At 44.6% G+C, this 16,654-nt stretch overlaps 1 protein-coding gene across 2 annotated transcripts in view; it reads left to right on the top strand.

The window, feature by feature from the left end:
• Positions 1–16,654, top strand: part of LOC126234788 (uncharacterized) — a 282,904-nt gene that overhangs the window by 180,227 nt on the left and 86,023 nt on the right. For both annotated transcript variants that reach the window (XM_049943537.1, XM_049943536.1), the window contains exon 4: positions 8,981–9,071. In XM_049943537.1, coding sequence (XP_049799494.1) covers positions 8,981–9,071 — 91 coding nt within the window. The remainder of the gene's footprint in view (positions 1–8,980; positions 9,072–16,654) is intronic.

Here is a 16,654-nt window from a genome sequence, read left to right as displayed (position 1 = left end):
TACGATACGAAGTAGTTGTCCGTATGTATGAAATATTATCTATGAAGTTGATATGTAGATTACATGTGCTTTTTTAAGGCATTGCTATTCCTCAAGTTATATGCCAGTAATATATGCAAATAAAAATAAAAGAATTTAAAATTATAAAATTATGAGCCAGTGTCAAAAATAAAATTATGTGAATTAGCAATATGCAGTCTAAAAGCATAAAAGCAAAATTCTAAAACAGATAGTCAATCATAAAATAATGTTTGGTAAAAGACAATTACAATGTAAAGATAAAATATTTGCTAAAAGTCTTTATAATTAAAAGAATATATATATATATTTATTTTTTTTTATTTTTTTAACCTTTCAAGACAAAGGACAGAAGAGTAAACATTCTAAATCAGATCATCGAAAAGCTCAAAGAAATGTTTGTCTTTGAACTGAAGTTGTTCGTTTAAAACAGATAATGGATTACTTTTGTGAAGTGAAAAAATTTCAATTTCTTCTAAGGTATTTAGCAGTGGTCCTTTTGGCACAGTATGTAATATTTTCAAATTGCTAGAAATGCAACCCTCAGAATGATTGTATCCATCAAGATGGTGACCAAATATTGATTTGATACGTGCAGTACCAGTAGTATGTTCTTTGAAACGTGTTAAAAAGTTACGGCCAGTTTGGCCAATATACTGTTTCTCACAGTCATTACATATTATTTTATAAACGCCTGACTTTTGGTATCTATTTGAGTCTCCAATTGTGTGTTTCAGTTTCATCTGTAGGGGGTTAGTAGTTTTAAATGCTATTGTCACGCTTGTGTTCTTAAATAATTTATTTATTTTATCTGAGATAGGTCCCATGTATGTCATTTGTGCAAATCTCTTCTTGGAATTTATAACAGCATCATTTTTTTCTTGTAATTTTTGATATAACAGATCAACCTGAAGGGAATTATAATTGTTAGCAATTGCTATCTGTTTTAATGTATCAATTTCCTTTTGGATTGCATCATGTTGGAGAGGTAATTTCAGTATCCTATCTATCATAGTTTCAAAAAATGCCATTTTGTATCTTAATGGATGGCATGATGTAGCATTTATTATTACGTCGGTTGATGTGGGTTTTCTATAAATAGAAATATTATGTTTTCCATTCTGATTTGTAATTGTGAGGTCAAGGAAATTAATACTATTGTTACTTTCGTGTTCTACTGTAAATACAAGTTTTGGATGTAAATTATTTAAGTTGTTAGCGAAAGCGTCAATTTCTTCCTTAGAGCCGTTATATAATAGCAGTGTGTCGTCAACATATCTTTTGTAGTATATACTTCATACATATTTTTATCATATTCCAGCATATCAAAATTCTTGGTTGGAAACACGTCAAATTTCACACTTATCGCCGGCCGAAGTGGCCGTGCGGTTAAAGGCGCTGCAGTCTGGAACCGCAAGACCGCTACGGTCGCAGGTTCGAATCCTGCCTCGGGCATGGATGTTTGTGATGTCCTTAGGTTAGTTAGGTTTAACTAGTTCTAAGTTCTAGGGGACTAATGACCTCAGCAGTTGAGTCCCATAGTGCTCAGAGCCATTTGAACCATTTTTTTTTCACACTTATCGATGTATATTTTCACATCAGAAGTCATACACTAACACAGATGTTCTTAGTATCTAATTTAAACAAAAGCTGATTTCAAACGTGGTATTTTTCCGTTTCCAACATAGCTCTGCATTATTACAAAACATTTCAACAACAGTTTTCATTCATTAATTTTATTTAAGTCAAAGGCGATAACACGCGCCGACAGGACCTTCTCTCGCGCTATGGTCTTCGCGTGGAGGGCAACAGCGGCCAGCTCATGGTCATAGACGGTGCTGAGGACTGCAAGTTATAGCGTCTATACTCGGTATGAAACAGAATACAAACAAAACATTGAGTATTCAATTCAAACAATTTTAGTTACAACAACGAAATTTAACACTAATGCTACTCAGGTCATCTTATCGGAATAATATTGACATACCTGCCAATTAAGCAGTAGGATGTGGTGTAACTGTCTGAACCTTCTTGTCACACCACAGTGGATGGGTCGTGACGGTCCTATCACGTGACTTCCGCGCTCCCCTGATGACACCCCATTAGGCTACTTCCCGAAGGGTTAGGTGAAGGATCGCATGTACAAAACACCAGTCAATGACATTACTACACTTCGTGCACGAATCAGTCAAGTAAACAGAAATGCTGATACTGGAAGGCTCACCTGTATATGAGTAGAACTCGAAAATCGCCTTTATGTTCTATGAGCGACTACTGGAGCAAACATTGATATTCTGGCACAAAAAAAAAAAAATAGACTTTGAGGACGGCTAAACGTTTTACAAGAAACCACGATGTTCTGCCTGTTCTGCTTCTAATGGTTTCCAAGCTTTTTTTTGGTCATCAGTCTACTGACTGGTTTGATGCGGCCCGCCATGAATTCCTCTCCTGTGCTAACCTCTTCATCTCAGAGTAGCACTTGCAACCTAAGTCCTCAATTATTTGCTTGACGTATTCCAATCTCTGTCTTCCTCTACAGTTTTTGCCCTCTACAGCTCCCTCTAGTACCACGGAAGTCATTCCCTCATGTCTTAGCAAATGTCCTATCACCCTGTCCCTTCTCCTTATCAGTGTTTTCCACATATTCCTTTCGTCTCCGATTCTGCGTAGAGCCTCCTCATTCCTTACCTTATCAGTCCACCTAATTTTCAACATTCTTCTATAGCACCACATCTCAAATGCTTCGATTCTCTTCTGTTCCGGTTTTCCCACAGTCCATGTTTCACTACCATACAATGCTGTACTCCAGACGTACATCCTCAGAAATTTCTTCCTCAAATTAAGGCCGGTATTTGATATTAGTAGACTTCTCTTGGCCAGAAATGCCTTTTTTGCCATAGCGAGTCTGCTTTTGATGTCCTCCTTGCTCCGTCCGTCATTGGTTATTTTACTGCCTAGGTAGCAGAATTCCTTAACTTCATTGACTTCGTGACCATCAATCCTGATATTAAGTTTCTCGCTGTTCTCATTTCTACTACTTCTCATTACCTTCGTCTTTCTCCGATTTACTCTCAAACCATACTGTGTACTCATTAGACTGTTCATTCCGTTCAGCAGATCATTTAATTCTTCTTCACTTTCACTCAGGATACCAATGTCATCAGTGAATCGTATCATTGATATCCTTTCACCTTGTATTTTAATTCCACTCCTGAACCTTTCTTTTATTTCCATCATTGCTTCCTCGATGTACAGATTGAAGAGTAGGGGCGAAAGGCTACAGCCTTGTCTTACACCCTTCTTAATACGAGCACTTCGTTCTTGATCGTTCACTCTTATTATTCCCTCTTGGTTGTTGTACATATTGTATATGACCCGTCTCTCCATATAGCTTACCCCTACTTTTTTCAGAATCTCGAACAGCTTGCACCATTTTATATTGTCGAACGCTTTTTCCAGCTCGACAAATCCTATGAACGTGTCTTGATTTTTCTTTAGCCTTGCTTCCATTATTAGCCGTAACGTCAGAATTGCCTCTCTCGTCCCTTTACTTTTCCTAAAGCCAAACTGATCGTCACCTAGCGCATTCTCAATTTTCTTTTCCATTCTCCTGTATATTATTCTTGTAAGCAGCTTCGATGCATGAGCTGTTATGCTGATTGTGCAATAATTCTCGCGCTTGTCAGCTCTTGCCGTCTTCGGAATTGTGTGGATGATGCTTTTCCGAAAGTCAGATGGTATGTCGCCAGACTCATATATTCTACACACCAACGTGAATAGTCGTTTTGTTGCCACTTTCCCCAATGATTTTAGAAATTCTGATGGAATGTTATCTATCCCTTCTGCCTTATTTGACCGTAAGTCCTCCTAAGCTCTTTTAAATTCCGATTCTAATAGTGGATCCCCTATCTCTTCTAAATCGACTCCTGTTTCTTCTTCTATCACATCAGACAAATCTTCACCCTCATAGAGGCTTTCAATGTATTCTTTTCACCTATCTGCTCTCTCCTCTGCATTTGTGGAATTCCCGTTGCACTCTTATTGTTACCACCGTTTCTTTTAATGTCACCAAAGGTTATTTTGACTTTCCTGTATGCTGAGTCTGTCCTTCCGACAATCATATCTTTTTCGATGCCTTCACATTTTTCCTGCAGCCATTTCGTCCTAGCTTCCCTGCACTTCCTATTTATTTCATTCCTCAGCGACTTGTATTTCTGTATTCCTGATTTTCCCGGAACATGTTTGTACTTCCTCCTTTCATCAATCAACTGAAGTATTTCCTCTGTTACCCATGGTTTCTTCGCAGCTACCTTCTTTGTACCTATGTTTTGCTTCCCAACTTCTGTCATGCTATGATTTTTTTAATAGTAGCGCGAATTTATGGACACCGTGTTTAACACGTCAGTGGGGAGCGTGTGAATGTATCCAGAAGAGAACGGCACAGCTTTTGCTTCTGCAACCGTAGGGTATGCGATACTCAGCGCGAACTGACAACATCGCCCCCTTCCAATGTTCGACTGACAATCAGTCGGCTGTTATGATAGAGGTACAGGGGTTGGATAAAAATATGTAAACACCACGAGAAATCCATGCTTCTCAACATAAAGGCAGATGGTAGTCAAGGCTGCGCTGATAAGTTTCACCACGAACGGAATCTGTACAGTATCCTCAGTACGTTGCGAGTATCAGTCCTGGTCAGGTCAATGTTCTGTGTAGTCGTCAGTGGATTATGTCGGAGCTAAATGAATTGGGACATGGCCATATTGTTGGTGCTCGTATGTCGAGTGTTTCTGTAACCAAAGTAGCCGAAGTGTTTAATGTTTCCGATGCATCGTATCGGATACTTATACTGCACCAGGGAAATCCGATAAACATCATCCGCTAAGTAACAGCGGGGACAAATGTGCGTCTTGAGTGATCGTGACGCGAGCCCTGTTAGCTCCAAAACAACATGAAGACCGCTCCGTAGGCAGGGATTTGCAAAAAAATGGTTCAAATGGCTCTGAGCACTATGGGACTTAACTTCTAAGGTCATCAGTCCTCTAGAACTTAGAACTACTTAAACCTAACTAACGTAAGGACATCACACACATCCATTCCCGAGGCAGGATTCGAACCTGCGACCGCAGCGGTCCCGCGTTTCCAGACTGTAGCGCCTAGAACCGCTCGGCCACTACGGGTGGCCAGGGATTTGCAAGGCGAACTGGAATTCCAAAGTCACTCATCAGTGATGTAAATGCCCGTAACAGGAAAATATAGAGCCGAAGCCATAAAATCTCTACCATGGAGGAATGGAAGAAAGTCATTTGGCAGGATGAGTCTTGTTTCTCACTGTTTCCAACTTCTGGCAGACCTTACCTCCCAAGAGTGAAACGTGGCGTGGAGTTGGTGTTGACAGATGTGAAAATTAGCGAACTATCAGTTTAATAAGCCACGGCTGCAAAACACTAACGCGAATTCTTTACAGACGAATGGAAAAACTAGTAGAAGCCGACCTCGGGGAAGATCAGTTTGGATTCTGTAGAAATGTTGGAACACGTGAGGCAATACTGACCTTACGACTTATCTTAGAAGAAAGATTAAGGAAAGGCAAACCTACGTTTCTAGTAGTTGTAGACTTGGAGAAAGCTTTTGACAATGATGACTGGAACACTCTCAACAAATTCTAAAAGTGGTAGGGTAAAATACAGGGAGCAAAAGGCTATTTACAATTTGTACAGAAACCAGATGGCAGTTATAAGAGTTGAGGGACATGAAAGGGAAGCAGTGGTTTGGAAGGGAGTGAGACAGGGTTGTAGCCTATCCCCCATGTTATTCAATCTGTATATTGAGCAAGCAGTAAAGGAAACAAAAGAAAAGTTCGGAGTAGGAATTAAAATCCATGGAGAAGAAATAAAAACTTTGAGGTTCGCCGATGACATTGTAATTCTGGCAGAGACAGCAAAGGACTAGGAAGAGCAGTTGAACGGAATGGACAGTGCCTTGAAAGGAGGATATAACATGAACATCAACAAAAACAAAACGAGGATAATCGAATGCAGTCGAATTAAATCGGGTGATGCTGAAGGAATTAGATTAGGAAATGAGACGCTTAAAGTAGTAAATGAGTTTTGCTATTTTGGGAGCAAAATACCTGATGATTGTTGAACTAGAGAGGATATACAATCCTGGAAATGGAAAAAAGAACACATTGACACCGATGTGTCAGACCCACGATTCTTGCTCCGGACACTGCGGGAGGGCTGTACAAGCAATGATCACACGCACGGCACAGCGGACACACCAGGACCCGCGGTGTTGGCCGTCGAATGGCGCTAGCTGCGCAGCATTTGTGCACCGCCGCCGTCAGTGTCAGCCAGTTTGCCGTGGCATACGGAGCTCCATCGCAGTCTTTAACACTGGTAGCATGCCGCGACAGCGTGGACGTGAACCGTATGTGCAGTTGACGGACTTTGAGCGAGGGCGTATAGTGGGCATGCGGGAGGCCGGGTGGACGTACCGCCGAATTGCTCAACACGTGGGGCGTGAGGTCTCCACAGTACATCGATGTTGTCGCCAGTGGTCGGCGGAAGGTGCACGTGCCCGTCGACCTGGGACCGGACCGCAGCGACGCACGGATGCACGCCAAGACCGTAGGATCTTACGCAGTGCCGTAGGGGACCGCACCGCCACTTCCCAGCAAATTAGGGACACTGTTGCTCCTGGGGTATCGGCGAGGACCATTCGCAACCGTCTCCATGAAGCTGGGCTACGGTCCCGCACACCGTTAGGCCGTCTTCCGCTCACGCCCCAACATCGTGCAGCCCGCCTCCAGTGGTGTCGCGACAGGCGTGAATGGAGGGACGAATGGAGACGTGTCGTCTTCAGCGATGAGAGTCGCTTCTGCCTTGGTGCCAATGATGGTCGTATGCGTGTTTGGCGCCGTGCAGGTGAGCGTCACAATCAGGACTGCATACGACCGAGGCACACAGGGCCAACACCCGGCATCATGGTATGGGGAGCGATCTCCTACACTGGCCGTACACCACTGGTGATCGTCGAGGGGACACTGAATAGTGCACGGTACATCCAAACCGTCATCGAACCCATCGTTCTACCATTCCTAGACCGGCAAGGGAACTTGCTGTTCCAACAGGACAATGCACGTCCGCATGTATCCCGTGCCACCCAACGTGCTCTAGAAGGTGTAAGTCAACTACCCTGGCCAGCAAGATCTCCGGATCTGTCCCCCATTGAGCATGTTTGGGACTGGATGAAGCGTCGTCTCACGCGGTCTGCACGTCCAGCACGAACGCTGGTCCAACTGAGGCGCCAGGTGGAAATGGCATGGCAAGCCGTATTAAATAATCAATTAAACAAAAAATAAATACAATAAATTTAATAATCAAGATATTCTGATTTGCACAGAAAAATTTTCAGTGTAAATGAAACACTACATCCAGCATCTCTACGATCGTCTCCATGGGAGAATAGCAGCCTGCATTGCTGCGAAAGGTGGATATACACTGTACTAGTGCCGACATTGTGCATGCTCTGTTGCCTGTGTCTATGTGCCTGTGGTTCTGTCAGTGTGATCATGTGATGTATCTGACCCCAGGAATGTGTCAATAAAGTTTCCCCTTCCTGGGACAATGAATTCACGGTGTTCTTATTTCAATTTCCAGGAGTGTAAAATGTAGACTGGCAATGGCAAGGAAAGCGTTTCTGAAGAAGAGAAATTCGTTAAGATCGAGTACAGATTTAAGTGTCAGGAAGTCGTTTGTGAAAGTATTTGTATGGAGTGTAGCTATGTATGGAAGTGAAACGTGGACGGTGAATAGTTTGGACGAGAAGAGAATAGAAACTTTCGAAATGTGGTGCTACAGAAGAATGCTGAAGATTAGATTGATGATCACATAAATAATGAGGAGGTATTGAATAGAATTGGGAGAAGAGAAATTTGTGGCACAACTTGACATATTCTGAGGCATCAAGGGATCACCAAATTTAGAATTGGAGGCAGCGTGGAGGGTAAAAATCGTAGAGGGAGACCAAGAGATGAATACACTAAGGAGATTCAGAAGGATGTATGTTGCAGTAGGTACTGGGAGATGAAGAAGCTTGCACAGGATAGAGTAACATGGAGAGCTACATCAAACCAGGCTCTGGACTGAAGACCACAACAATAATAACATGTTGGTATTCCAAATGCTCGTTGGTTACTATTCAAGGTCGAATAGCTTCCAAGGATTATGTAGCCGCTTTGGGAGATGAGGGCCATCCCATTGTAAAAAAAATTTCCCGCCATTCCGCCTCCTTAGTTGAGGAATCTGTGCGTCTGACTGTCATGCACCGGGCCCGGGTTCGTTTCCGATACGGGTCGGCGACTTCTCCACTCGGGGACTGGGTGTCGTAGTTGTCCCCATCATCATTTCATCATCATCGACACGCAAATCGCCCAGTGTGGCGTCAACTGAAAAGACTTGCGACCCGGCGGCCGAAATTCTCCGGGTGGGGATTACCAGCTATCTATGCCGTACGGTGATTTTATTTTCAGTTTTGTTCCCCAATGTTGATGCTATGTTCTAGTGGCCTGCATCCTCCAGGTCTGGTTTTGTGAGCACGAAGATGAATTGTCACATTTCCCGTGCCTGCTATTGTCATTAGATCTCAATATTGTTGAGCCTTTGTGGTCTACCGTGGAGGGAAGGCTGCATGACCATCTGCACCATCGTTATCTGAACTTTCAACTGTAGTATAAGATTCACTAGAAAACCATACAGGCCTGTGTGTACCCACTCCGACGCGACTGGGAGTTGTTTAGGTTGCCAAAGGTTTCCCTACACCGTGTTAAGCACGGTAATGTGTTTTTGGTGTTTACTTATTTTTGTCCGTCCCCTGCACATCGCGCAGACCGCTGCCCGCATTGCGGCCGCCGGCCAGCAGCCCACAGGTCATTCAGTAGGTGACGCACCTGTTGCAGGCGCGGTGAACCAGTACCGCTACTACGGCGGCGCCAACGAGCGGCGACCCGACGGGGCGGAGGGCGCCTTCGCACCACCCAGCAAGCGCAGGTAAGCCAGCTCACCTCTACTCGCCTTGGAGTTAACACTGTCCAACTGCAAGTAGGGAAGCGTAGACACGGCGGACTCTCACTTCACTGCTGCTCATTATACACTGCCGAGTGACATTTACGTGGCCACCTGCAAAAAGCCTGAATAACCAACCTCTTACAGCTCGAGGCGTGAAGGAAGAGAGTCAGTGTCGTTCTGGAAGGTACCGACAGGGATCTCACATTCGGGAGGACGACGGTTCATTCACGCGTCCGGCCATCCTGATTTAGGTTTTCCGTGATTTCCCTAAAATCGCTCCAGGCAAATACCGGGATGGTTCCTTTGAAAGGGCACGGCGCGACTTACTTCCCAGTCCTTTCCTAATCCCATAAGACCGATGACCTCGGTGTCTGGTCTCCTCCCCCAAACAACCCCCAACCCGACAGGGATGCAGAACGATCCACAGCGCGATCGATGTGGTCCCACACATTCTCTATTGGATCTGGCGGCCAGTGGAGTACGGTAAACTCATTCTGGGGCTCTTCGAACCACACACGTACACTGTCAGCTGTGTGACACTTTGCATTGTCCTGCTGATAGATGCCATCGTGCTGCGAAAAGATGAACTGCATGTAGGGGTGGACACGGTCGCCAATTTTACATACATGTTGTGTTGAGCCACTGTGCTTACCAGAATTACGAAATCTCCCACGGAATGCCACGAAAACACTTCCCAAACCATAAAAGACCCTCCCGGATGCAGGGGGTTCACCTTCAGAAGTTTCACGCTGTACACGTCAACGGCCGTCTGTTCGATGGGGCTTAAAACGTGATTCATCACGAAAGGCCACTTATCGCATCTGAGTCGACGTCCTGTCGCAGTATTAGCGTGAAAATTAAAGCCTTCGTCGTCGATCATCAGGAGTCGGTAATGGTTCATGAACTAGCCACGCCTTGCGATGGTCCGGCCGGTGTGCCCGAGCGCTTCTGGGCGCTTCAGTCCGGAACCACGCGGCTGCTGCGGTCGCAGATTCGAATCCTGCCTCGTGCATGGATATGTGTGATGTCCTTAGGTTAGTTAGGTTCAAGTAGTTCTAAGTCTAGGGGACTAATGACCTCAGATGTTAAGTCCCAGAGTGCTTAGAGCCATTTGAACCATTTGAACCTTGTGGTGGCCAATACGCAGCAGCGTTCGCTGAACTGTCGTTGAGGAGACACTGTTGGTAGCCCCTTGGTCCATCTGGACAGTCAGTTGATCAACAGTTATACGTTCATTCGCCCATAAACATGTCTCCAACCGCCGTTCATTCCTGTCATCTATGGTCCAAATGGTACAGATGGCTCTAAGCACTATCGGACTTAACTTCTGAGGTCATCAGTCCCCTAGACTTAGAACTACTTCTAACTAACCTAAGGACATCACACACATCCACGCCCGAGGCAGGATTCGAACCTGCGACCGTAGCGGTCGCACGGTTCCAGACTGAAGCGCCTAGAACCGTTCGGCCACAGCGGCCGGCGCTATCTACGATCCGTGGTGCACCACAGTTGCCTCGGTGCTAGTTTTGGATACCGCCATTTTCCCATGCACACCATACTTAAACTACAGAATACTTTAATCACGGCGACGCGCAAAGAATTTACAAAGTTAGCCATTTCTGAAATGCTTACACACTGGCCGCGAGAGCCAATGGTCATGCCCTTTCGGACGACAAATAAATCGCTCCATTTCCGCATTACGACAACGAATGCACTGTTTTCCACGTTCCCCCAAGTTTAATGTACCCACCACTGCTAGTGCTGCCAACTGCCCCGTGTGAGTGTTTATTGCACGTTGACATCGAACGTAGACAGTGGCCACATTAATGTGCCTGGACCATGTAGTTGCAGCACCATGGAGGCAGCACACAACAAACGTCTAACTGGCATGAAATGTACTACATTCTTGGATATACAAATGATCAGCATTTCAGCAAAACTGCTCAAAGTCGATATGAGGGACGCCATTTACCTTGTCTGTATAAGGAAAGATTACACAGCGGATTTATGATTCAGACATAGAATTTGCATGCCGGTTCGTTGGTAGATGATCATGTTATGCCATGTGTAAGAACTGACTGTAGCAGTATTATGGCGCTGAGATTCATCGTTCTGCAATATGCTGTTCACCTTGCTCGCGACCCTATGACTCTCGTGCGAATATAGAATCGATCGGTTCAGAAGGTCAGTGCTCAATGCCATGCATTACCGCAACTACCCCATGTGACTAGCGCCGGAGAGGATAGGTGGATTGTTAGCTCAGCCGTACAGGAACATGCCACAAAACATTATGACCGCCTACTTAATAGCTTTTATATCTGTCTTTGGAACGAAATACATCACTGATTCTGCATATCAGTGATCCGACAGTTTGTTGGTAGATTTTTAGAGGTATTTCGCATTAGATGTCTACGTGCAGATCATGTAATTCGCATAAATAACGGGCCGCTCATTTGCGTACGCGATGATGGTGCCCGATGGTTTCCATAGGTTTCAGATCAGGCGAATATGGTCTCCGAGACATCAACGTGAGTGCACTACAGTGCTCCTCAAACCACTGAAGTACGGTTTTGGCTCCAATACGTGGACGATTATACTGCTGAAAGATGACATCGCGGTTGACGAATACATCAAGCGTTAAGGGATGCAGGTTGTTCGCAGCTGTCAGCGTGTGTTCGATTACTACCACAGGTCTCCTGCAAGCGCAGGAGAATGGCTCCCACAGCATAACACTGCTCCATCCAGTCTGCGTCTGTGGCGCACCGCACGTTTCGAGCCGCCGTCGCCGTTCACTATCATGCGTTTTTTGGATCCCAAACCATCCTTCCAGCAAGGCAGCTTATGACTGTAGTTTGCCTGAATGATAACTTTGCATTCCATTTACGTTTTATTAAATACCGCTCTTTTCTAATAAAGTTTCAAGATTTGCCTATAGTAATTCGAAGAACAAACTTTCATTTTTCGTAATAGGAATCGGAATTCCTTCGCCTGTTCCGTGTACTCTAGATGAAACCGGCGTACCAGAGCATGTCGATGAGAAACATTTGTGTTAAAACATTATTCCTCATTACAGAGACATCACTATTGCTATAAACGTGCACAAATTCTGCACAATCAGTTCCCAATAATTTTGCTGTCTATCCTCTCAAATACTGCATGTAAATTTACGGTTATGATTTCTACATACTAGCAATAGTAAGAAAAAATTACGCTGTATTATAAGGAAAATACAGGAGCATTCGGTGATGATGTTACAAATTTTCAGGGGTGATGTAGGAAGTAAATGTATCGATTTTAGCAGTGGCAACTCGTGAGTATACATTCTGGGTGTTCACAAATTTTTAGATTCAGATAAATTTGAGAAGGTGAAATTAATAGCATCTTCTGTATAACAGTTATGGTTATCAAAAAATTTATGCAACTACAGCCACTGATAATAATTATAATAATAATAATAACAACAATGACAATAACTGTAGTGTCGGCAGACTTGCCAACACTACGCACACTAATTGAAAGAGGCGGCCAAGATGCACGCGCTAACTCACGAAGGATGGAGTGAGGTCTGAAACAGGAGACTTAATGAATGTGATAAAGAAAATACGTATCTTTGGAATATACTTAACTTTTAATACATCCTTGTATACATCGTTCTTGATGAGACATCTGGAGATTGTGGCGATACAAGTGACTCTTTATATACAAGCTATTTAAGGCTAATGGCGCTTTGCTAAGTCGTAGCCATTAACTTAGCTGAAGGCTATTCTAACTGTCTCTCGGCAAATGAGAGAAATGGCTTCGTCCGTATAGTCGCTAGCAACGTCGTCGTACAACTGGGGCGAGTTCTCGTACGTCTCTCGAGACCTGCCGTGTGGTGGCGCTCGGTCTGCGATCACACAGTGGCGACACGCGGGTCCGACATGTACTAATGGACCGCGGCCGATTTAAGCTACCACCTAGCAAGTGTGGTGTCTGGCAGTGACACCACAATAACAATAATAATAGTAAGATGCATAACTTATCTCACAAAAGAAACAATTGTTTTTGTGAAATTTTGTTCTTTTGTACATAATTAAAAACAGTTTCGGGCAATAACGCAATAATGTATAAGCTTTCGCAACTCTCCATTCCGCACTTTTTTGTAATTGGGAGTTTTCGTGCATTGACATTTTTCGGACAAGTGAACCAGATCCCAAAGAGATATATTAGTTCACGAATTTCTTTCCCGGGTGAAAATCACATGTTCTTACGCTGCACCCAGACAACAACTTTTGCTAACTGTACAGTTCCTTGTTAAATGTTCGCTTGTAGTTACGCTTATTAGATTTCGTCACTCTCTCAGTCTAAGGATCTGGTCTCGGAAGCCCTAGTTCCTTTGCGACTACCTTTTCCTGGTAATTTATTTTTTTATTCCTAGAATGAGATTTTCACTCTGCAGCGGAGCGAGCTCTGCTATGAAACTTCATGGCAGATTAAAGTTGTGTGCTGGACCGCGGCTCGAACTTAGGACCTTCGCCTTTCGCGTGTAAGTGCTCTATAGACTGAGTTACCCAAACACGACTGACGACCCCAGCTTTACTTTTCTGTTAGCATCTAAAATAACTTCAACATAATTCATGTTTACACCTGCACACGAAAGCCGATACCCGCGCAGTAAACAACCAACTCCAAACACAAAGTGCCGTTTGTGAAAATCATTAAACTCAGGTAGTAATGTCTACCAACACGGTCACTTGACTAGAATACAAATGAGATGCTGAGAGCCAAAAGGGCCTAAAGCACACTGTCGTCGGTCCCACATTTAAGTGAATATCAGAGAAACCAGTGATACAGCTTTTCATGAATTTTCGTATACGCAATGTGGGCCTACGGCACAGATAAACCTGACTCAGCATAAGATCAACAAATTTCAGAATAAATGTAAGTCTTACAATCAGCAGTGATGTGATTTAGACCGTTAGATTCTCAGTACCTCAAATGGATTACTGTATGATAAAATCCATAAATTAATATACTATAACTCATTCAGAAACCCACTGTCAGTACAACTTTAACAAATACTGACGTCTGATACAACATATAAATAGTGAATTATCATATCTGAGGAGTGTGCTATCACCTAGCAGGATTTAGGCCGTGCGAACGGGGCTAAAAATCTGCCGCACTGTGCTACCACCTGGTGGCATTGATGTAAACTTATGTTTGCGTGTCAAAGGCTAGCTGTGTACATCATGAACCAAGCACGTTGTTTGTCAAATCCGTATGTATTTGGTCTGTAAGGGAATTACGTTAGGCGAGTTGCGCATGCGCAAAAGCTCCTTAAAACGCGCACAACCGAAGGTGTGCTCGCGATTCTGACGCCAAGTTTCACGGAGTCTAGAGGAACAGCACCGCGGTAGATTAAGTGCCGTGCACTATGTGATCAAAAGTATCCGGATATTCCCAAAAAACATACGTTTTTCACATTAGCTGCATTGTGCTGCCATCTACTGGCAGGTACTCCATATCAGCGACGTAGTCATTAGACCTCGTGAGAGAGCGGAATGGGGGTCTCCGCGGAACTCATGGACCTCAAACGTGGTCAGGTGACTGGGTGTCACTTGTTTCATGCGTCTGTAAGAAAGATTTCCACACTCCTAAACATCCCTAGGTCCACTGTTTCCGATGTGATAGTGAAGCGGAAAAGCGAAGGGACACGTTCAGCACAAAAGCTTACAGGCCGACCTCGTCTGTTGACTGACAGAGACCGCCGAAAGTTCAAGAGGGTCGCAATGTGTAATAGACAGAAATCTATCCAGACTATCACACAGCAATTCCAAACTGCGTCAGGATCCACTGCAAGTGGATTTCATGATCAAGCGGCGCTCATAAGCCACACATCACGCCGGTAAATGCCAAACGACGCCTCGCTTGGTGTTAGGAGCTTAACATTAGACGATTGAACAGTGGAAAAACGTCGTGTTGAGTGACGAATCGTGGTACACAATGTGGCGATCCTACGGCAGAGTGTGGGCATGGCGAATGCCCGGTGAACTTCATCTGCCAGCGTGTGTAGTGCCAACAGTAAAATTCGGAGGCGGTGGTGTTACGATGTGGTCGTGTTTTTCATGGAGGGGGCCTACACCCCTTGTTGTTTTACGTGGAACTATCACAGCACAGGTCTACATTGATGTTTTTAAGCACCTTCTTGCTTCCCACTGTTGAAGAGCGATTCGGGGATGGCGATTGCATCTTTCAAAACTATCGAGCAGCTGTTCATAATGCACGGTCTGTGGCGGAGTGGTTACATGACGATAACGTCCCATTAATGGACTGGCCTGCACAGAGTCCTGATCTGAATCCTATAGAACACCTTTGGGATGTTTTGGAACGCTGACTTCGTGCCAGGTCTCACCGACCGACATCGACACCTCTCCTCAGTGCAGCACTCCGCTAAAAATGGGCTTGCATTCCCCAAGAAACCTTCCAGCACCTGATTGAACGTATGCCTGCGAGAGTGGAAGCTGTCATCAAGGCAAAGGGTGGCAAACACCACATTGAATTCCAGATTTACCGAGGGGAGGGCGCCACGAGCTTGTAACACATTTCCGGATACTTTTGATCGCATAGTGTATCTTTCAGATTGAAGCAGGTACGTCACGTTTAACAGCATTCAAAGAGAAATAACCAATCAATCTTCAAGGTGTGGAAAGTTAGGGTGTTCACGTGCTCTTGTGCTCCTACACAGCAGTCGCCCTGAATTTGAGGTAAGGGACGCTGGTCATGAAGCGGCGGACAACAATCCTCCAATCACCTGCACTGAGAGGGATTGGAGGGTTGCTGTCCGCCGATTCCTGGTATGAAGTAAACGCGCTTTTAACGTGTCAGTTTTTCAACAGGTCGGTTGTCCGCCCTCCGGTAGCTGAGTGGTCAGCGCGAAAGACTGTCAATCGTAAGGACCCGCTCAGGGACTGGGTGTTGTGTTGTCCTAATCATCATCACTTCATTCCCATCGACGCGCAAGTCGCCGAAGTGGCGTCAAATCGAAAGACTTGCACCAGGCGAGAGGTCTACCCGACGGGAGGCCCTCGTCACACACCATTATTATTATTAACAGGTCGGTTTAAACTATGACGCCCTGCCTGTTGCAGATAACAGTATTTTATTTTGAGAAGGCTGCGTCCTCCTCCTTCGCCTATGAGGTCTTCAATGTTTTACCAAGGTATATACAGCTGAAGATATGATTTCCAATCAAGAAAACCGGTCGCTGTCCCCGTAAAATTTCGTATGCAGCTGAAAGCGGTTTATTTGAGAAACATGTATTACTTCCGTAGCGGTGGCCCTTAACATACACTACTGGCCATTAAAATTGCTACACCACGGAGATGTCGTGCTACAGACGCGAAATTTAACCGACAGGAAGAAGATGCTGTGATATACAAAAGATTAGCTTTTCACAGCATTTACACAAGGTTGCTGCCGGTGGCGACACCTACAACGTGCTTTCATGAGGAAAGTTTCCAACCAATTTCTCATACACAAACAGCAGTTGACGGCGTTGCCAGGTGAAACGTTGTTATGATGCC

The sequence above is a fragment of the Schistocerca nitens genome, chromosome 2 (assembly GCF_023898315.1).
Source record: "Schistocerca nitens isolate TAMUIC-IGC-003100 chromosome 2, iqSchNite1.1, whole genome shotgun sequence".
Taxonomy (NCBI): Eukaryota; Metazoa; Arthropoda; class Insecta; order Orthoptera; family Acrididae; genus Schistocerca; species Schistocerca nitens.
Note: the sequence above shows the minus strand (reverse complement) of the source record. Positions and strands in the feature narration are given on the sequence as shown.